Source organism: Anguilla rostrata, chromosome 16, assembly GCF_018555375.3.
Source record: "Anguilla rostrata isolate EN2019 chromosome 16, ASM1855537v3, whole genome shotgun sequence".
Taxonomy (NCBI): Eukaryota; Metazoa; Chordata; class Actinopteri; order Anguilliformes; family Anguillidae; genus Anguilla; species Anguilla rostrata.
Window position 1 is genome coordinate 34265990 of NC_057948.1, and position 22731 is coordinate 34288720.

General features: G+C 44.9%; 1 protein-coding gene across 4 annotated transcripts in view; it reads left to right on the top strand.

Moving 5' to 3' along the window:
- The window catches only part of LOC135242169 (cadherin-related family member 5-like), a 52744-nt gene extending 31512 nt beyond the window's left edge, over nucleotides 1–21232 (top strand). The window contains exons 1-15 of one of the 4 annotated variants that reach the window (XM_064313120.1): nucleotides 4972–5473; nucleotides 6342–6511; nucleotides 8255–8314; nucleotides 8732–8818; nucleotides 10188–10271; nucleotides 10841–10945; nucleotides 11714–11899; nucleotides 12305–12395; nucleotides 12934–13031; nucleotides 13897–14103; nucleotides 15704–15817; nucleotides 16184–16250; nucleotides 18091–18183; nucleotides 19265–19452; nucleotides 19913–21232. In XM_064313120.1, the coding sequence (XP_064169190.1) occupies nucleotides 5386–5473; nucleotides 6342–6511; nucleotides 8255–8314; nucleotides 8732–8818; nucleotides 10188–10271; nucleotides 10841–10945; nucleotides 11714–11899; nucleotides 12305–12395; nucleotides 12934–13031; nucleotides 13897–14103; nucleotides 15704–15817; nucleotides 16184–16250; nucleotides 18091–18183; nucleotides 19265–19452; nucleotides 19913–20464 (2190 nt within the window). In that variant the 5' untranslated portion in view covers nucleotides 4972–5385 and the 3' untranslated portion in view covers nucleotides 20465–21232. Of the gene's footprint in view, nucleotides 1–4971; nucleotides 5474–6341; nucleotides 6512–8254; nucleotides 8315–8731; nucleotides 8819–10187; nucleotides 10272–10840; nucleotides 10946–11713; nucleotides 11900–12304; nucleotides 12396–12933; nucleotides 13032–13896; nucleotides 14104–15703; nucleotides 15818–16183; nucleotides 16251–17997; nucleotides 18184–19264; nucleotides 19453–19912 lie in introns of those variants that run through there. The other 3 variants (XM_064313118.1, XM_064313119.1, XM_064313121.1) reach the window with 3 other exon arrangements.
- Nucleotides 21233–22731: the final 1499 nt, after the last annotated feature.

Sequence of the window (22731 nt, forward strand, 5' to 3'; positions counted from 1 at the left end):
TCCCCCCTCCCCCCCACCGTGGAGAGACCGCTCAGTCTGGTGGGACTCGGCCTAATCAGGAATGAGCTGGTTCCTCTGATTACCGTCTCCCAGAAAGCCTGTCTGGAAACAACTCTGACCCCAAACAAACCCTTCCAGTGCCCCGGGGAGGAGGAGAGAGCCAGCCCTGGGACAGCCTGAGCAGCAGGGGGTTCCCAACCCCCCCACCCCCAGCTTTAATCACCCGTCCCGCCGCCTCTCATTTTGTGATTCCTGCGTTCTTTAATCGCAGCGCGTCCCGTTGTGGGGCCGTCTCTCTCTCTCGCTCTCTCCGGGATTTTTCCCAAATTCGTGGCAGACCGCAGAGCCGCCCGCGTACAGTAATCCGCCGCGCCTGCTGCTGTGAGTTTGTGTCAGCTTTGGCAGGTGACTGTAAACAAGCAGCAATGAAGGTTTCATTTCATTACTTCATACTTCACTTCACAGGCATTTAGCTAGCGCTCTCATCCAGAGCAACTTGCGCAACTTTTTTATGTAACACTTGCATTGCATCTGTTTATACAGCTGGATGTATACACTGAGGCAATGCAGGTTAAGTACCTTGCTCAAGGGTGCAGTGTCCTACCTGGGAATTGAACCTGCAATCGTTGGCTTACCAAGCCATTTCCTTAGCCTTTTATACTGCCTTACCCTATTTTTATTTCCCACAACACCAGCCTCTAAAAAAAATTTTTTTTACAGCCTTTACTTCACTGTAAATCAGTACACTTTGACACTCATTTTAAAGAGGCTGTTTTAGGTGAATTTAAAGAGTGGCAAACATTAATACAAAGCGAGAGGGCACCTTTTAAGTTGAATAAATCAAACGTCATCGAAGGAACCTGGCTAAAATTTGTCATTTCAAAATAAAATTCCAGTACTGAGGTAGACTGAATTGCTTGTGTGTGAAGATGTTCAGGAGAATTTGCAATGCAAAAGGTTCACCTTGAGGAAAAAAAAAAGAGAAGACTGAATAAAAACATAAATCGCTGAAATATTTGTATTCAGGTTTGGACTCTAGCACTAGTTTTACTCCAATGATCAAGCTGTCAAAATGACTGACATTTCCCCTCTACATTTTGTTCTTTCAGCTGGAGTTTTGATGCTCTTATTATATATAATATATGTAATACTATTGACCACAAATGGCCGCTTGCGTCAGGCTACGGTGTATCGACCGCAAAGCCCACCGTGCGTTTCCTGAAGCTTTTTCATTTCCCAGACAGTTCATTTTTTGACAAATAGTTTTCAGTGTCTCTCTGCCCCCCCCCCCCGTCCCCCGTCCCCGTCCCCGTTCCCCTCCCCCTCCTTCCGTTTTCAGGTATCGATCGATTACGTCTTGCCAAGTGATTCACATCCAAATTTAAGCCATTTTACAAAGGGGGGTTAAACGGAATTCATGGTGGTTGTCCAGGTGCTGTTTTGGGTTTACGAAAAAATATAAATATTTGCTTCCGCCGGGCTCTGGGACAGGCGACGCCCAGAATCCCAAGATCGTTATATTCCCTAATCGCCATGGAAACCCGACCCTTCCTTCCCCCCTGCTCTAATCCGCATTACACAGTAACTCCGACTCCTGTGGCTACAGCTCTGTTTGCTTTGGGCTGAAAACCCTCAAAACCAAGACTTTGCCCTTGAGAGAAACTACACTCAAAGCACCTCCGGCAGTGTGGTATAATGGGTAAGGAGCTGGCCTTGGGTTCAGTTCTCAGCTAGGACACTGCCGTTGTATCCCTTGAGTGAGGTGCTTTACCCTGCATTGCATCAGTGTATATGAGTATATGTATAAATGGAAGTACTGTAAAGAGTTGTGTTGCTATGGATAATGTAATGTGGGTGTTAGAGTGGTGGTGTATGTGTTGGTGGTGTTTGTGGTATGTATGGAGGTTAGGGTGGTGGTGGTGTATGTGTTGGTGGTGTTTGTGGTATGTATGGAGGTTAGGGTGGTGTTTGTGGTATGTATGGAGGTTAGGGTGGTGGTGTGGTATGTATGGAGGTTAGGGTGGTGGTGGTGTGTGTGTTGGTGGTGTTTGTGGTATGTATGGAGGTTAGGGTGGTGTTTGTGGTATGTATGGAGGTTAGGGTGGTGGTGTGGTATGTATGGAGGTTAGGATGGTGGTGTGGTATATATGGATGCCAGGGCTGGGGGTGGTGTGTGTTGGTGGTGCTGTGGTATGTATGGAGGTTAGGGTGATGGTGTGGTATGATTGGAGGGTAGGGTGATGGTGCGGTATGTTTGCAGGTTAGGGCGGCGGTGGTGTATGTGTTGGTGGTGCTGTGTTATGTATGTTGGTTAGGGTGGTGGTGTTGTTGGTGCTGTGGAATAATCTTGGGATAATGTGACTCCATATGGGTTTGTTTATGATATTATCCAGTGCCTCCCCCATAAGACTTTATTGAACACATTTTGAATTCTGCAGAGATGTGTTATTGCGTAGGCTGGCTCGTCCCGGTGCGGAAGATGACCCTCTTTATTCCCTGATTATGCTCGATTGTGGCTCACTTCAGCTGCGTCGGGTTCGAACGCCCTCAATGGGACAGATTCGTCATTCAGCAATGGCACCCCCTCTTAATGATGCCATTATATGAATACCGTTAATAAATCCCACAAACAGCGAGCCATTGCATTTCTGTCATTACTGTCCTTTTATTGTGACGACAGCAGCGTCAACAGCAGAAAGTAAAACAGTTTGTCTAATGCAGATCGGATTCACTGAAATGTCAGTCCTGATTTAGACTTTCATGAGAAAAGAAAAATCTTCCCAAAAGAGGAGCACTTAAAAAATATATCTAGATCTACTGTACATCTTTATCTACGTCTTCCTGAGCCTTCCTGTGTGGATGTTAGTACAGTTCAGTGAGCTCTCGAACTAGGATGCTGAAGAGCTTGAAGCTCCTGCTGTGGTGTGACAATGCTTCCTCTCTTACCTACTGTGCTAATAGTAGGGTTCATTACTCACCTGTTGTTAGAATAATAGCGATGTTCTTTACTCATTACATTTACATTACAGGCATTTGGCAGACGCTCTTATCCAGAGCGACGTACAACAAAGTGTATAACCATAACCAGGAACAAGTATGACGAAACCCCTAGACTCACCCCTAAACTCACCTGTTTTTAAGAATATCAGGGTTATTTACTTACCTGTTGTAAGAATAGTAGGGTTCATTACTCACCTGTTGTAAGAATAATAGCGGTGTTCTTTACTCACCTGTTTTTAAGAATATCAGGGTTATTTACTTACCTGTTGTAAGAATAGTAGGGTTATTTACTTGCCTGTTGTAAGAATAGTAGGGTTCATTACTCACCTGTTGTAAGAATAGCAGAGTTCATTACTCACCTGTTGTAAGAATAGTAGGGTTATTTACTTACCTGTTGTAAGAATAGTAGGGTTCATTACTCACCTGTTGTAAGAATAGTAGGGTTATTTACTTACCTGTTGTAAGAATAGCAGAGTTCATTACTAACCTGTTGTAAGAATAGCAGTACTGATGCTCTTCGCTGACATGTGACTGTTTCAATTTGGCAGGGCACGGTGTCAGCCTTCCGGGTGAACAGATGCAAGATGATAATAAAGTGATAATTATGCGTATTAATAGTGTGTAATCATTTTCCACACAATATGAAAAAGGAAATTTGTGTGCTTTGCAATCATAAAATGAACGTAGATGCACACACAGACATGGGACAGTGGTCCTCAGAAACGTCACGGTCTGCTGGCTTTTGCTCCATTCAAAACCGGGAATTAAAGGGTTCGTATTGATCACGAGTGTTAGTGAGTGCGGGCGACTGGGTGCTGGAGGGCTTCCAGAAACGGGAGCACAGACCCCTGGACTCGTCCCGAGTCGGAACTCAACCAAATCCGACAAAACAGAACAAAACAATGGCCTCCCTGTTTACTGGCTGTGATCATGGGCATTCCTTCGGGTTTTAGGTAAACACGTGATTGGGTAATCTGAGCACTGCATCATGGGATTTCTTTTTTTTGCCTGACTGAAAGTAAACCAGTTGGATAACATAAGATTTGCCCAGTAAACCAGTTGGGTAACATCATAAGATTTGGCCGCAATGGAAATAAGCCTTTGTTGGCTTTGTTGTGTTTTAATTTTGCTGATTTTTATTTTATTTATTTTTATTTTTAAAATAATTTGGGGCCCCCTGTATTTTAACTGATGAACAAAGAATTTAAATCAATCGTTTGGTCAATCAGCCAGGCCCCTGCTAGACCCAGATTTTTCCCCATCCCAGAACTTAATTTAATCACTTTGACGGTTAATCTTTGACAGTGTTCCTCATGCAGCTCCCCTCAGTTACAGATGCCGTGGTTAAACTGACTTCCTGTTTGGTGGTATCGCGTAGTGGCTCAGTGACTCCACACTGCCCTCTTCTGCCCCGTGCTGCTCACTGCTTTTCTTGCACGTTCCTGTCCCAACTCTGTCTTTTTTAAATTAAAAAAAAAAAAATTTTATTTAAAAAAAAAAATTTTTTTTTAAGCTTTGCTCACCTGTTACCCGTATAGCATCACATGTAAATATTAGCGCGTCGTTCCGCCAGGTTTATTCCTGTAGCATTAAATAAAGCCCATAAACCGGATGAGTAATGCTGGGCTTTTGCAGTAGTACGACATTTTGGCTTTGCCTCATCACTGTTAGCCCTGTTTAACGGTCCTATGCAATGAAAAGGATTTTTTAAAAGTTATATTATTCATAACTAACCAAAGAAAACAAAAAACATACCAGACCATGGGGCCCATCCACACACTGGAACAGAGCCTTAACAGATACCAGACCATGGGGCCCATCCACACACTGGAACAGAGCCTTAACAGATACCAGACCATGGGGCCCATCCACATACTGCAACAGAGCCTTAACAGATACCAGACCATGGGGCCTATCCACACACTGGAACAGAACCTTAACAGATACCAGACCATGGGGCCCGTCCACACACTGGAACAGAGCCTTAGCAGCCACCCAGCAGCCTCAGATTTTGAATGCTATTTCAGGTAAAGGTTGTTGAGGTAAGGCTTATGAAGCTCTTTCAGTTCCTCTCCTAACGGTCTAGCGGGGACCGTCGCGGGATGGCGTGTCAGCGGGCATGTGCTTTTATTGGAGGTGAAAGTCCAGAAGCCCTCAATAAAACGCGATAAGCTGTCAAATCAGACCTTCCCCTCAAACAGAAAACAGGCTTTGTGTTCTACCTGGTGAAGAAGCGTTAGGTACCTCACCATTGTGTTCTACCTGGAGAAGCACCACCAGGTTTACCTCACCTTTGAGTTCTACCTGGAGAAGCAGCGCCGGGGTGGTTCACGGCTGTGGCGTTTTCCGTCGTGTTTGGTGCGATTTGGATCAGAACCGGAGGCCATGGATCTCGGGTGCTGGAGACGTTCTGGCCGCACCCTCCTCTGCTTTTACCTGCTCTTCCTTCTACTCAGGGACTGTCGCGCTCAGAGTAAGTTTTTATTTATTATTTATTAGTCCTTTTAAAAAAATTGTATTTTACCATCAGTTAGCTGCACTGAGGATCTAGAACGGGTGTATGTGTGTGTGTGTGTGTGTGTGTGTGTGTGTGTGTATCCAGAGCCACTGCAGAGTATCGTGTGCAGAAAGTGGAATGGTGGGGGTATATTTCATGAAGCAGGTTTACTGAGTTAGCTGGATAACTGTGCTGTATAAAACCAGAAACTGTTTTTACTTCAGTCAGTGAGCCAGATTTGGGAGGGTTCCGGGTTTTACTCAGTGCAGTTATCCAGCTAACTCGGTAACCCTGCTTGGTGAAATTCCCCCCTGGTGTGTTTCACCTATAGGGGCATATCTAGACCATGATTTAACTCCGATAGGTGGCCGCTCGTCACATATATGCACACGGCACCCAGCGACATGCCTGCACGGTGATATGCCGCACCTGAATTCTGTGCAACTGACCTCTACATGTTGGCAGTCGATTTAAAGTGGCCCCTCTGCGTTACCGTCTCAAAAGATTGCGATAATTAAAAACGTCTGTGGCACATAAAAATGCACAAATGTCCAAAAAGTCTCAAGGAGTGCAAAAGCACTTTTTTGAAATGAGATTCTACATTTGAAAATAAAACAACTTGTCAAGAAAACAAAACGTTTTATTCTCAAGTGCAGAATATAATTTAACTAAAAACATTTTTTTTCCATTCCTTGAAACTGTTTTTCGCGGGTAAATATACTGTACAGTACTTGCCAGCAAATTGCTTTAGACACGTCACATGTTGGTTACAAAAAGAAGTTTACTCAGTGCAAGAAGCTTTTTTTAAACTTTGATGTCTTTTATTCTTTTCTGCTCTCTCTAGTTTGTTCAGCACCACCCGTAGCTAATGTGGAAGAGAACCAACCAGCCGGCACTCCCGTTTTAAGCATAACTGCGGAAGCGGGGGTGACGTTTGAGCTGCAGGTGAATCCTGGGAACTTCTTCAGACTGGAGGAGGCTGCTGTCGTGGTGAACACACCGTTGGACTATGAGGTGTGGCTATCGGCAGATTTGATTACATTACATTACAGTACAGTATTTAGCAGACACTCTTATCCAGATTGACCTTTTACATTTACATTGCATCCATTTATACAGCTGGACAATTAATCAAGTACCTTGCTCAAGGGTACATGGCAGTGGCCAACCTGGGAATCAAACCTTTGACCTTTAGGTTACAAGACCAGCTCCTTACCCATTACACTACACTGGGTTTGATACTCTTCCTATATCAGTGAATTTCTAGTAATGTGACATTTTCAGTTTTTTTTCTGCTTTAGGATTGGACAGATTTTCTGTGATTTGTGCAGATTTTTATTTACTGTCCCAACTCAGTACTGGCGCATGTCTGTGAGACACAGTGTTGCGAAAACACAACACTTCCTTTCAGGCATTCTAGAGACACCGTTTTTGCCATTCAGTTTAGAAGTACATTTCCCAGTTCCTTAGGCCCTGTGCTATATTTTAGCAACAAATTTGGAGTGAAACATTTTCAGCTGTTACTCAGAATAGCCTAGTGTACACACAACATAGGCTTGAAAATACATAAATGTCTGGGTCTCACTGGATGAATCCAAGACCACCGGTTCGGTTTAAGCACACAGCACGGTGCTTTAACCGAATGAGCCTTCCTCAAGCACCTATGAATCCATTTCACACTGTTTCGTTCTGTAGCCAAGAACCAGCCATGATTGGTAAAGAGGAAAAAAAAAAAGTCATTTTCAGTTCTGAAATTGGCTCATGGCTGGAAGTATTGGGGCAAATAAACATGAAGGTACCTCACAATCCGTTAATTAAGCAGTTGACATCCCATCATCTCTCTCTCTCTCTCTCTCTCTCTGCCTCTCCCTCTCCCTCTCCCTCCCTCCCTCCCTCCCTCCCCATGTGGTAAACTATGGTGCAAACCCAGGATTGCCACATGCTATTTGCCTAAACATGTGAGTGTTCAAGGGTGTTCCAGGGGCTGTTGTCATGGAAACGTTTAGAGGACCCTCATGCTGAATGTGAATGTGTCACATAAACAGTCTGCAAATTGAGCTTGAGTGGTAGAATCCGGTTTAGGGACCACACCCCGTTAGTTGCATATACACTGGCGTGTCCCATTTCGTTTAGTTCAGAAGCTGTACAGCACAGAAGCCCCTGAAATGCCACAGGTTTTTTATTTTTTATTTTTTTACATTATTGAGGCTATTTGATTGCACACAGTCGTGTGTATGAACAAGACAAGACATGACATAGTGATGAGAAAAGCCATTCTGCCTGACTATTCTCGCCATTTTCCTGACTAAATTAAACATGGTGCTCTGATTTACCTGCAGAACAGATTGTATCCAACACTGTATCAAGCCTGGTCTTGAAAATTCAAGCCTGGTCTTAAAAATATCTGTGTTTTCTTTGTGGGAGTACTGTATTTTATATTGAAAATATAAATGCAGATGTTAGACCAGGATAGTGTTCATTGTTCTCAGCTAGAAATAGCTGTACAAAATAAGTAATTGTACCTTACTGAACCCGTGTTCAGCAGTTGTCTACGATCATGAAAATGCACTTTTGTACGTCGCTTTGGATAAAAGCATCTGCCAAATGAATGTAATGTAATGTAAGTTTTTTTTCTGTGATTTTCGCAGAAATTTACTGAGACACCAAAGTTGTTTCAATTTTCTTCTCCACTTGTTGATGATCATTAAATACATCACGTATTTATATTTATGGTATACTCTTTCCTTCTTTTACTAGACACCGCCAACTGATATTGGAATTACAATTCAGTGTACCCATCCCGACCAAAGAACTCTTGTATGTATAACTGGGCTTTTCCTTTAAAAAGAATGAATTGTTTTTATGATTCATGTTGTTGTGATATTGGTTAATTTAAAATGGATTTCAAAAGAAAACGTCGGACAATATTGTTATCATCACATTATATTAATGTGATACTAACTGACGTAGATCACTGGCTCACCAGCTGCTTAGTGTTCATTTGAAAATCAAGGGTAATTTCTTTTGGAATTCAACCCATTATATTATATTATATTATATTATATTATATTATATTATGTGACGGACCCCATGGCATATTTTAATTTTTCTCAGTTAAAATTGAATAATAATTTCTATTACTAAGAAGCAGTAAATATTCAGGATAATTGCATTGTTTTGTGGGAAAATGTGATTTGGCCTCTACTGTCTCCTCCCTGTTTTTTTTTCTTTTAGGCCTTACAGGTGATCGTCATCGTCAAGAATGTGAACGACGTCGCTCCAGTGTTTGCACAGAGCCAATACGCCCTGAGCACCCCAGAGGTGAGTCTCTGTGTGTTACAGTGTCCTCATTTAGCAGACTCAAAATGCACAAGCACACAGACGCATCCTTGTGAGGGTATGTGAGCGACTGTGGTATATATCAGGGTAACTGCACCCCAAGGTTAGAGATGGTGTATATGCAACGTTGTTAAAATAGTAATGGCAACCTAAGGAACTGACCTCCCAATTCTGTTTTAGGCTGCATTTTCTCTTGCTCGAAACCTTGGCCACGTCTGCATCGGTGCACTTGCCTACTATGGAGTAGACAAGTCGTATACAACTTATATATGACTTGTATACTCAGTAGTAGGCAAGTGTGATTCGGACATGGCCCTTGTCTTCATAAGGGCTACGTTTCTGAACCTGGCAGAGAAAGAAAATGGTGGCCAATTTCCAGAGATAACAAACTAACGTTTTCAAAACGTGAGCACCCTGTATGCTGTAACCCAGAATTAAGAATTAGTACAATTATTAAAATATAAATAAATAAATAAAAAATGTCATCGCAGATACTCATGATGAATCAGCCAGCTGTTTAGCACATTTAAAATTGTGCAAACACAGCACTGCAAAAAGTATATCCTTCAGAGGAAACTGAAAATAATGAAAATAATAAATAAAAAAAACAAACAGAAAATCCTGAGTCGCTGTTATTTTTGGCTACTCTTTCTGTCCCAGAGATTTGCAAACACATTATGTGCTACATGTGGTCACACCCATGTTCAAGGCCACACACTCGACCTAGTTATCACTACTTCACCAATATTAGTCTCCATTAACATTGAAAAGGTTTCCATAAATGTGTCATTTTTAAAATCTAGTTTTCCAATTTCTCAATATTGGATCACCCACTCGATTAAGTCCCTGGCTAATCAACTACAAAATTTTCTTTTATATGTTCTTCTATTTTTTCCAGTCCTTGTCCCTGTGCTGCAGTCTTAATTTGTTAGTCATTTGTTTTTATGATCTGTGTTTGTGTATTCTAAACGCTGTTTCCGCGTTGAAACCCCGGTTGAGGCCAGTCTATAAGCTCATATGATGAAACATTCATCTCGACCTGCGGATGTTTCACTTCCTAAAATAAGTAATGGGTACAATTAGCCGTGTGCTGATTTCTATAACGGGTGACTTTTCACTGCTTATGTTCCGGACGACTTCTGCTTTAAGCAAACCTGCTTTCAACCCCTTCTTTAAAAGGCTAGCCTCAATCCCTCTGTCTTCAGTGTTTATACACCTATTTCCAAACTACCATTTATTTTTTTTTTCCCCCCCCAAAATTCTGGAAAAGGCTGTTCACATGCAACAGCTTGAGGTGGCTGAAAATAAAAATATTTTTGTCGTTGTTGATTTGACTGTCTGTCTTGTTCAGCTGGCTCCAGTGGGTGCTACCGTGGACACGGTTGAGGCCACAGATGTGGAGGGGGACCTGCTCTATTATTACATGGATCCTGAGGTAAGACCCCCACCTGCCTCGCTAGGAACGACACGACAAATAGCCGCAATTAAATCTCTGTATTTAGCGGCTTAAATAACGCTTAGGCCCTGTCTTAGGGACACTTAGGGGGAGACCTGCTTAGCGCACTGTGGAAACGGCCACTTGATGCAAACTCTCATTACATTACATTGCATTACCACTGGGCTAGCACCATGCTAACCTGCTTAAGCCCTGTACTGGGCTGGCCTTACCAGCACTGGGCTAGCACAGTGCTAACCTGCTTAAGCCCTGTACTGGGCTGGCCTTACCAGCACTGGGCTAGCACCGTGCTAACCTGCTTTACATTACATTACATTACAGGCATTTAGCAGACGCTCTTATCCAGAGCGACTTACACAACTTTTACATAGCATTTTACATTGTATCCATTTATACAGCTGGATATATACTGAAGCAATTTCAGGTTAAGTACCTTGCTCAAGGGTACAACGGCAGTGTCCTTACCCGGGAATCGAACCTGCGACCTTTCGGTTACAAGCCCAGTTCCTTACCCACTGTGCTACACTCCGTCCCTCTTGTGTTCACAGAATGAGTACTTCACGATAAAGGCTGTGAACACCCCCGTCATAGTTGTGAAGAAAACCGCCGACTATGACGTTGTCCAGAGTGTGTCGTTCAAATTAATTGCCGTGGTAAGTAGGCTTGCAGCCCGTTTGCAGAAACGATGTTCTGTTATTTCAGTACAAAAATGGGGTTATTCAGCAGATTACTACTATTATTTGCAGTGCACTGTAACATGTAGGAACTAGAATTTGATAGCTTATTTTAGACAAGACCGTACATACATGCATATCATTTACAATGACTGTTATGGTATTCTGCAAATGCTGTTTGGCAAAAACGACTTGCATCACAAAAACATGCATTTAACATAACCAAACGCCACTAGAGCTAGCGCTGGGTAGTTATATTAAATCAGTGCTGTCACATCTTATGTCATAATGTATGTTTAATACATATTCATATGTAATATGTTCATTGTATAATGTAACTTGGGAACATCTGCGGGGCACTGGGAAATATGAGACAGAGGTGATCCCAAACGACAGGACCAGTCAGAAGCATGGGACGTCCCGGGACTCCCTGGCTAATAAGGCAACCCTAATCAGGGCTGTGTTCCAAACTGTGTACTTGTGTTCTGTCTCGAGCATAATAGATCGAATCACACTGCTATGGATAGAGCACAGGTGCCCCTGTGCTCCGCAAATCTTACGTTTCTCCTAAGTTACATGATATAATTTACATTTTTATGTATGAATATGTATTAAACACGCATGATGACACAAGGTGTATGCCCCATAACGTAGCAGATACGTAGCCAGTGTCCGGCTGCAAATCGCATTCCGCGCTCAGTGCAGTTGTGACATCACACTTGTGCCATTGTGACATCACACCTACAGGACACCCGCACTCCGCCGCCGCCCGGCGTAGCCTCCTTCTCCGCCACGGCAACTGTGTCCATCAGTATTACGGACGTGGACAACCGTCCGCCCTGGTTTCAGCCCTGCGCGGAGACGACCATCGGCAGCAGCAAGATCTGCCTGGGGTCCGGGTACAGGGGCAGGGTCAACCTGACAGAGAAAACGGTGCGTCATGGAAACGCTGTCCTGAGTCGCCCCATCAGTCAGACAGAGAAAACTCAAACCCCCACCATTAATATGCATAGATTTTAGTGCAAGTGCATGCACTGGATACTTACAGTATGGCATAGATGCACTGATAATGGTCACTGCATTCTTTTTTTATATTTTGTGTACTTTTAAAATACCATAACAATATTTTTGAGCAGACTTTTTTTTTAAAACTTCTTCGGAAGTTGTTGTTCCCTGGGGGTGTTGAGTGACGTGCTTTTCCTGTCTTGTCTTTGGATGTTACATAGCACTATGAACCACTTTGCAGTGCGTTGAGAAGTGGGGTGCTTTTTGGTTGCATTCAGGTATAAATGTACTGCAGGTTAAGATGTAAGGCGTGTTACTATGTCTGAACTACAGGAGGGAGTCTTGCCGCTGGAACCAGGCCCAGTGTTTGCCATTGATGGGGATCGGGGCAGAAATGAACAGATTATTTATCGAATTATGGGAGGTAAATCAGCTGGATTTCTTTCCTCCTTAATTTATATCTTATTCCCTGTTTAAACACTAGGGGCATGATTTACTAAGACCCTTAATATGTGCAAAAAACTTTCAGCACATGCAAAACTCATAATACAGCCAACGAGTGGTGCAAAACAAATACCACGACCAATCAGTGGTCACGTTACTGGTTTTGCATGTGTTAAATGGTTCTGCACAGCCTAAAGGTCTTAGTAAATCCAGCCCTTACTGTTTAAATTTCACTCTGCATGTAAGTACGGGGGGCGACATAGCTCAGGAGGTAAGACCGAATTGTCTGGCAGTCGGAGGGTTGCTGGTTCAAACCCCGCCCTGGGCATGTCGAGGTGTCCTTGAGCAAGACACCTAACCCCTAACTGCTCTGGCGAATGAGAGGCATCAATTGTAAATCGCTTTGGATAAAAGCGCTATATAAATGCAGTCCATTTACCATTTACCAAGTACGTGTTCGGAATTTTCTTGCGGTCCATATTTGGTCTCACTGAGTCGCTCTTGTGTCCGTTTCCTAGGAAATGAAGCGGGCATATTTAACCTGGACGAAAACACCGGAGGCATAACCATGCTGAAGGCTGCCGATGTTGCTGGTCCCGTAGTCCTGACCGTTTTGGTGAAGAAACTTTGACCTGTTTTGTGCCTTTATCCACTTAGCCTATGTACACACATACAGCCAGCTACTGGGTCGGGAGTAGGCACAAACGAATGAGTACCCTAACCAACGAGTACTTTATTGAGTACCCTAATGAGTGCCCTGATGAGTAAACTTGAGTACCCTTGTCAGTGCCCTAGTGTCTTCCCGAATTTTTTCACTTGTGAGTACCCTTGTCAGTGCCCTAGTAAGTGCCCTACTGTGTGCCCTTGAGTACCCTTGTCAGTGCCCTAGTGAGTGCTGTAGTGAGTGCCCCAGTGAGTACCCTTGGCAGTGCCCTAGTGAGTGCTGTAGTGAGTGCCCCAGTGAGTACCCTTGGCAGTGCCCTAGTGAGTGCCCTTGGCAGTGCCCTAGTGAGTACCCTAACTAGTGCTCTTGTGAGTACCCTAGTATACTCACTATAAAGAGGCGGAGCTTCCCTTGTGAGCCCCCGGGATCCCTCTTGCTCTCCTGTTCTGTTGGAATAGAGCAGCGCTGCCCAACCCTGTTCCTGGAGATCTACAGTCCTGTATGTTTTCATCTCAACCAGAATTTGGCACATCTGTTTCCACAACTTGGTAGCTCAATTAGCTCTCTAGCTGTTAAATGAGGCGTGGCTTTGTTTCGGTTAGAGTGAAAACCTACGGGACGGTAGATCTCCAGGAACAGGGTTGGGCAGCCCCTGGAGTAAAGTTCTGCCCACGGCAAAAAAAAAAAAAAAAAGTGACTGGACCGAGTAAGTGGTTTGAAACAAACGGATTTCTTATGAACAAAAACTTTAAAAATCTTACCTTCTCATACATGTACATTTGTGTGTGTGTGTGTGTGTGTGTGTATGTGTTTGCAGGCCTTGCAGTTCCTGAACAGCGACCAGTTTTCCACCACTACGGTGACCTTCGATGTGGTGATAAGGAGCCAAAACCCTCCGCAGTTCGACAGGCAGCAGTACGAAGGCTTCATATCCAGCGACTCGGGCCCCAGCAGCCTGGTCCTGGAAGACAAGTCCCTGGACAGGCCTCTCCGGGTCCAGGCCACAGACGCTGATTTCATTGACGTAAGATCGACCGGACGGGCTGTGGTGGTCTGCAGTTCTGGAGCCGATATTTACTGTGAACTCCATAAATGTTTGGGGCAAAGATTTTTTTTTGTCTGTTTGGCTCTGTACTCCACAATTTTAGATTTGTGATCAACAACTCGTGTGTGGTTAATGTGCAGATTCGCAGCTGTTCCTAAAGAGAATTTTTATACATTTTTGTTTCCCCATGTAGAAATTACAGCACTTTTTAAAACATATTCCCCCCATTTCAGGGCACCATAATGTTTGGGATAAATGGCTTCACAGGTGTTTCTGATTAGCCATGTGTGTTCAATTGCTTCCTTAGTGCAGTTTTAAGAGAGCTTTCAGTATCTTGACGTCATCCTAGGCTTTTGATTCTGTTATTATGTTATTATGCACTTATTGTACCTCGCTTTGGATAAAAGCGTCTGCCAAATGAATGTAATGTTACTGCTGTTAGTCAACATGAGTGAGGACGAGAGATGTAATCAATTAAAGCCAAGAAACCATTATGAGGCTGAGAAATAAGAAAAAACAGACCATAGACATAGGCTAACCAAAATCGACTGTGTGGAACATCAAGAAAAATTATTATTAAGAACTCTAAAGTTGTTGAGTACAGAGCCCAAATAAATAAGTAAAAATTTTAAAAGAAGTCTTTGTCCCAAACATTATGGAGCTCACTGTATGAATTCCAAAAGTCCAGTCTTGTTAGGGATGATCGTCTGGCGTCAGTCAGTGAGGAGAGTCGGGAACCCAGACGAACGCGGTCTTCAGTCAGTAATGCGCATCATGCAGAGACAAGCTGCGGAAATGGCACTTTTCTGAAGGTGTAAAAACCGCAAGTCCCCCCCCCTTACCCCCCCCCCCCCCACCCACCCCACCCCCCACCCCCACTCTTCCAATCCTCTGCTCGCACTTCCTGGGCTATTATTACCAGCTGGATGGCTTTGGGCCTCTCCGGGGACACTCTAAGAGTTACAGCATCTCCAAACACCTGCTTCCCCTGGCAACACACACATACACACATGCATGTGCATGCCCTCACGTGGGGTCACTTAAGCTGAACGAATGCGCTCGACGGGAAGGAGAAGAGACCAATGATGGACGGTGGTATAGATAAAGGTATAAAAGGTGTGTGTTTTAATATGCAGTTAAAATGTCTCCTCTGGGAAAGGCCGTTGTGGGTGAAGGCTCTCCATGTCGGCCCAGTGCTATGGCTCCTGGGTGAGCTAATGGAACATGCTAATCCCTGGTCTTTGAAGTCAGGCTTCATTAGTTCAGTCTGGTGTTTTGGTTGTGGGATGGAAGAGTGGGCCACAGTGAGGCCAGTCCAACCCCCTGCGTTTGGGACATAGCCAGCCGGAGGAGGCACGTTTTTAACGGGTTTACCATCGGAGGATAACGGGAACGTGTGGAACGAAGAATGAATTTGACGTGTGTGTGTGTGTCTGTCTATGTCTGTGTCTGTGTGTGTGTGTGTGTCTGTGTCTGTGTGTGTGTGTGTGTGTGTGTGTGTGTCTGTGTCTGTGTCTGTGTCTGTGTCTGTGTCTGTGTCTGTGTGTGTGTGTGTGTGTGTGTGTGTGTGTGTGTGCAGGGTGTAAACCCCGACGTGCGCTACACCGTCGAGGACGGCAGCGATTTCACCGTGACGGACGAGGGGTTCGTCCTTCTGAAGACGGAGCTGTCTCCAGGAACGGTTTCCATACGAGTGAGTGGGTTCCTCCCGTTTAGCACGTACCTGCTTGAAGCTGGCTGTCTGTCACTGCGAGGCTTGCTTTGCAGCTGCGTTGCGCTCACATAGCTGGCTTCTGTTTAACAGGCCTGCCTCAAATGTGTATTGGTAGTACCATCACCCTTTGCCTGCCAATAACAAAATTTTTCACCAAAATATATTTCACCAAATATACAGCTATATGGTTGTGGTTTTGTAATTTAAGCGTTCAGGAGTGCTTTTTGGAGCTTTTAAAATCACAGATCTGTTGGTGCTGTACCATAGCAGGATGTGTGTGACTGAAGACTGAGGTGTGTTCATCCTGAGCGCTAGGTCACTGAGCATCGCTGTGCTTCTCTGCAGGTACAGGCAGTGGACACCTCCAACGGGGAGTCGGGCATGACCACGGTCTCCATCCAGGTACTCCCAGGTGAGATTACCAGGACATTACATTACATCACAGGCTTTCAGCAGATGCTGCTATCCAGACAGACTTACACAACATTTTACATAACATTTTACATTGCATCCATTTATACAGCTGGGTATACACTGAAGCAGTGCGGGTTAAGTACCTTGCTCAAGGGTACAACGGCAGTGTCCTACCCAGGCATTGAACCCGTGACCTTCAGGTTACAAGACCAGCTCCTGACCCATTTTACTACACTGCCACCTGCACATTACTGCCCTCGAGCTCTGTGCACACGCTGCTTAATCATAATAAACTGATTAAGATATATATAAATAATAAAATAAACTGTATAAGATATATATAAAAGTGACATCACAGAGTAATAAGGCTGAATATTGTAATATGTGTGCTAAGGTTAAAAAAGAACTACAGGAAGCTGAGAAGCTCTTTGAAAGGCAAATTGCCCATGATGCAAAAAGTAATCCTGAACGTTCCTTTCAATACTGTAGTCGGAAAAGGACAGTAAAGCAGGATGTCAGATGCAGCAGGAATGAAGGATAAAGATGTTGCTGATGCCTTAAATAGTTACATTGTTGAGTTTTACTAGAAAAGAGGTTGCCATTAGACTGGAAGACATACTCAATACTCAAAATTTTTAGCTGATTTTGAGATAGAGGCTGTATACATACTGAATAAATTACATAAACTAAAGAAAAATAAGGCAGCAGGCCCTGATGGCATATACCCAAGGGTACTCAAGGAGTTAAGTGAGATCATCTTTAAACTGGCAAGTATTTTTAGACAGTCAAATTGGAGAAATACCTGAAGACTGGAAGCAAGGTAATACAATACCAATATATAAGAAAGGGGACCGTACCGATCCAGGAAACTACAGGTCTGTCAGGTTAACTTGCATCACATGTAAAATACTGGAAGCTATCATCAGAGACAAGTTAGAGGTGTTTCTTGAAAATAACAGCATCCTTAGGGATAGCTAGCATGGTGTTTACAAGGGGAAGTCATGCCTGACAAAAGCTACCAAGCGCTTGATTATAACAAGGCTTATGATATTAAATGCTTAGGTATTAAAAGGCATTGATAAGGTACAGTAGGGAGGTATTTGTGTGGATTCGGACCTTGCTACAGGGTAGAGCACAAAGAGTAGTAGAGGGGATATTATCTAAGCAGGGAACTGGTGTCCCACAAGGATCGGTGCTGGGACCACTGCTCTTCCTCATTTATATCAATGACCTTGACAGGGACATAGAAAGTACATTAGTCAAATTTGCAGATGATACAAAACTGGGAGGCCCAGCTAATAGTTTGGAATCTTGACTATTGAAAATGTTGACTATTGTTGACAAGCTTGAATGGCTTGTTCTCGATATTATGTTATGTTATAGTATTATGAAAGCACACCTCTTGTATTCTATTGTTATACAGTTTGGAATTCTTGATCACATTTATCAACGCTATCAGTTTGGGAGAGCGCGGAAAAGCGTGTGCTCTCCGCTGAGGCGCGCGATGTCAGCCGCCTCTTCCCGTCGCACCGCGCGGTTCACACAGACGCGCGTCAGAGGAGGACGCTTCACGCACGGCTCAACCGGTGGACTGGCGGGCACCCAGTCAGCCAGCTAACGCCGGCTGGGTGTGTCCCCGATCGTATCAGACTTAAGTGCGTGATGTTAGGACTTTGAGATGGGCTGAAGGTGTTCCTGGCTGGACCAAATCCAGCTGAAAGCAGGTTTAACCGCTGTTCTTTCAGGAGCCACCACTGCCATGTCAACCACTGCCATGCCAACTACCGACATGCCAACTACTGACATGCCTACTACTGGTGTGGCCAATGTAACCACAGGTGTTACAGCAAGCGCGCCTACCCCCAACTCCAGCGTTCCCATGACAACTGAGACCCAGGAGAGCACTGCAGGTCCCAGCACGGCTCACACAGGTAGGCCTGCGTCTGCCGTCACAGGTGTGACCCGTACGGGAGGAACCTCATGGGTCGTGGGTGACGACCGGACCGGACCCCGGGGGTTTATGGGCCAGATGAATGCATGGCATGTCTCTATGGTGGAGGCCTCATACCTCACCGATTTAGGATGAATGAATGGCATGTCTCTATGGTGGAGGCCTCATACCTCACCGATTTAGGATGAATGAATGGCATGTCTCTATGGTGGAGGCCTCATACCTCACCGATTTGGGATGAATGCATGGCATGTCTCTATGGTGGAGGCCTCATACCTCACCGATTTAGGAATAAATTTGAATGGCATGTCTTAATGGTGGAGCCTCTTAACCTACCGATTTGGGATGAATTGCATGGACATATCTCTGTGGTAGGCTCTAACCTCACTTAGGTCCAGTGCATTTGAGATTGTTGAATTGATTAAGTTGCAGGTGCGTGTAGTATAATGGATAAGGAACTTGTCTTGTAACCTGAAGGTCACAGATTCGATTCCCGAGTTGGACACTGGCGTTGTACCCTTGAGTAAGGTACTTAACCTGCATTGCTTCAGTATATATCCATGTATGTATAAATGGATGCTAAAATGCTATGTAAAAGTTGTGTAAGTCACTCTGGATACAGGCTAAATGCTTCTGCTAAACGCTACTGCACTCTCCACTGCTTCAACATCTTCCTGTTTCGCCTGAGCTGTAGTTAATACTGCAAGTCATCCAATTGAGCTTGTTTTCTTCCTTTTTTTTAAAAGAAACTTCTTGAGCGCTCGGTGTGACACATCTTATCTCTGCTTCCCGCTTGCCTGCCTGCTTGGCTTGTTCTTAAAAAAAACTGCACCACCCAAAATCGCACCCCATAAAATCAAAGTCCAGCCTGTGCTAAATCAAAAAAAAAAAAGGAAAATTGATGATAAATAAATCGCTGGCATCCTCCTGTTGATTGTATGTAACGGTACGACCGTATATTTGTTTTTGCTCTCTACGGCTCTTGAAGAGCCCAATCTGGGATGCCTGTATGTTTTTTTATTTTAATTTTAAATCTTCCGTCTGCCCGCTGCCCTAAACAGCAGCGGAGACGGGGCTGCCCCCCGTCCTGCCGGGGCAGTACCGCGAGGCGGACATGGTCGCCCTGGGCGCCAGCCTGGCCGTGCTGGTGGCGCTCTGCCTGGCCATCATCGGCCTGCTGCTCGTGCGCATCAGGAAGGGCGACGCGGCCTGGAGGAAGCTGTCCGAGGCCAGCCTGTTCCGGAGCACGGTGAGGCCCCGGCCGCGCGAGCCCGCTTCGTTCCCGCGCGCGAACGCGAGCTTCCTGCGGGAGAGAGGCCGCGCGCGTGCGAGCTTCACAAATGAACACAAAGGTTTTTAAATCACGTTATGAATCCCAGGTCAAACGCTGTACTCACGATAAGTTAACCGTTCAGACACCAGTAGTATTTGTGTCGATTACTTACGATGCCATTTTGCAAAGAAATCATCCAAAGAAATGTGACCTGCGTGATTGTAGAGTTTAGTTCAGGAGCCACATTCTGCCGAAAAAAGTTTTCAAGAATTTTACGGGCAGCTCAAAAGTTTAAAGTATTTCAAACGCATATTAGACCCAGGTGTGGTGTTGGGAGAGGTCTGTACCATGTAACCGATCGCCCTGCTGTAGTGAGGATGCTAACCTGTCCACCCCCCCCGGCCGTGTCTGTAATGGTTCGCTCCGTTGCGCGCAGCTCGCTCGCGGCTCTGGCAAGATGAAGGAGGGGGTGCAGTACACCAACAGCGGCTTCCAGACCGACGGGGACACCGGCAGCGTGACCTCTGACCTCCCGACCAAAGCGGACCTGGCGCTGGACGGGGCGGGGCGCGGCGTCGGGGGCGGGGCCAGGGAGACGTCGCCGGCGGCCCGGGCCGCCGCGGCGGCCTCGGCGCTGCAGGAGGACTTCCTGCCCGACGGCGCCAGCCTGGCGGGGTCCGACAGGGCCGACAGCGAGAAGGGGGTGAAGCCCATCCTCACCAAGGAGCGGAGGAACGAGGAGGGCTACAAGTCCGTCTGGTTCAAGGAGGACATCGACCCCAACGCCAAAGAGGAGGTGCGCATCATCCCCGACAGCGGGGAGCGCGACGCCGACGACGAAGAGGAAGAGGAAGAGGAAGATGAAGAGGGCTCGGCGGACGGAGAGGAGGACGTCTCGCCCCCCGACACGCCGTCTGCGCTGCAGACCGCGCTGGATATGAGCGGAGGGGCGGAGTCTCGTGGCGAAGGAGAGGACTCGGACCTGTAACGGCCAGGTCCGCGGCTTCGGTGTCCAGTGAGGGTAAAGGTCACAGGCGCAGGGTCTTCTCCCAACACTGACACTCTGACCCCTGTGTGTGTCTTTACAGCTGTGCATCTTTACTCTCTGAGTCCCTGTGTGTGTCTTTACATCTTTACTCTCTGAGTCCCTGTTGTGTGTCTTTACATCTTTACATCTTTACTCTCTGTGTCCCTGTGTGTGTCTTTACATCTTTACTCTCTGTGTCCCTGTGTGTGTCTTTACAGCTTTACATCTTTACTCTCTGAGTCCCTGTGTATCTTTACATCTTTACTCTCTGATTCCCTGTGTGTGTCTTTACAGCTGTACATCTTTACTCTCTGAGCCAATATGTGTGTCTTTACATCTTCACTCTCTGAGTCCCTGTGTGTGTCTTTCCAGCCTTCACATTTTAAGAGAAAAACCCCCCGACACATCTCCAGTCAAGCAGTAAAGCATATAAATAGCCCTGATTACCAGACTGAGGGAAAATCGACCTTTACTCCCTCATCTTGTGTATTTTTGAATATACTTCCTGATCATTACGTTCAGTTCATGTCTAATTTGTAACTTATTTTTCTGCCTGTGACATCATGTCAGAGACAGAAGACATTTACATTAAAGCAGAAATTATGGAAACAAGGAGGTTCAGTACAACACTACATGTAATTTAGCTGAATTTTTGTAAATAATCATATTTACTTTGTATATATTTTACTAGAGGTGAATTCCCATGTTTAAATTTCTATAACAGAAAATTAGTGTACTCAAATCATATTCTGCACATTTTGTACCATAATAAGTCCAACACTTTATGTGCAATGGAACGATCTACAAGATAGGGAATATTAAAAGTTTGATTTGAGAAAACAATGTTGAAAGACCATTTTACTCAATAACTCACGACAAAGTTAATTTTCGTTCATTCTAAAGCAGAAAGGACTGAGAGAAAGACACCATCTTCACTGTTTACTCACTATATTCACCACAGATCTCTGGCTATAAATAGGGACAAGCTCATGCTAACTGCTAGACTTTGACCACACTTCATGCACAATAACCATAAATGTAAAACACTAAAGACGAGTAGTTAATATTAACCCGGCAAAGTCCAGGAATGTTTGGTTATGGGGTTTTGCACCTGGACAAAATGGCAGTAAAATAATGAAACGCACAATCATTAGTTTGGCACATTGAAGACGTTCACATTACAAAATCAATGTATTATAATGCAGTGTAGCTGCTAAGAATTTTTTGTCATCGCCAACACACACATTCCCATCAGTGAGCGACAGTCCTGTAGCCAAAAACACCTTGTTAATGAGAGAGGCCAGAGGAGAATGGGTAGACCTGTTCGAGCTAACGGAAAAGGCACAGATGTTCAAATAACAGCTCTTTACAGTGGTGTGTAATTGAAGAAGATGGGCTACAGCAGCAGAAGACCACATTGGACGCCACTCCTGTCGGCTAAGAACAGGAAGCTGAGGTTACAATGTGTAACAATCACCAAAACCGGACAACTGGAAGACTGGAAAATTGAATCTCGTTGGGTAAGAATTTTGCATAAATGGCATGAATCCATCCTGCCTTGTGTTAAAGGTGCAGGCTGGTGGTGTAATGGAGAGGTGAATGTTTTTTTTTGGGCATATACTAGGCCCTTAAAACCAACTGAGCACCGTTTGAATGGCACATACCCAAGTGTTGTTGCTGACCATGTACATCGCTGTCTACCCTTCTTCAAGTGGATAATTCCAGCAGGATAATGTGACATGTCACGATCATCTCAAGCTGGTTCCATGAATGGGACAGTGACTGCAGTTCACTCCAGTGGTCTGTACAGTCCCCAGATCTCAGTCCAATAGAGTGCCTGTGGAATAAGGTGGAACGGGAGGTTCACAGTATGAACATGTATGAGGGCGACATAGCTCAGGAGGTAAGATCGATTGTCTGGCAGTCGGAGGGTTGCCGGTTCAAACCCCGCCCTGGGCGTGTCGAAGTGTCCTTGAGCAAGACACCTAACCCCTAACTGCTCTGGCGAATGAGAGGCATCAATTGTAAAGCGCTTTGGATAAAAGCGCTATATAAATGCAGTCCATTTACCATTTGAACGTGTGGCTGAAAAATCTGCAGGAACTGTGCGATGCTATCGAGGCAGCATGGACCAAAATCTCTAAGGAACGTTTCCAGGACCTTCTTGAACCCAAGCTGTGAAGAATTCAGGCTGTTCTGAAGGCAAAAGTGGTCCTACTCCTTAGTAC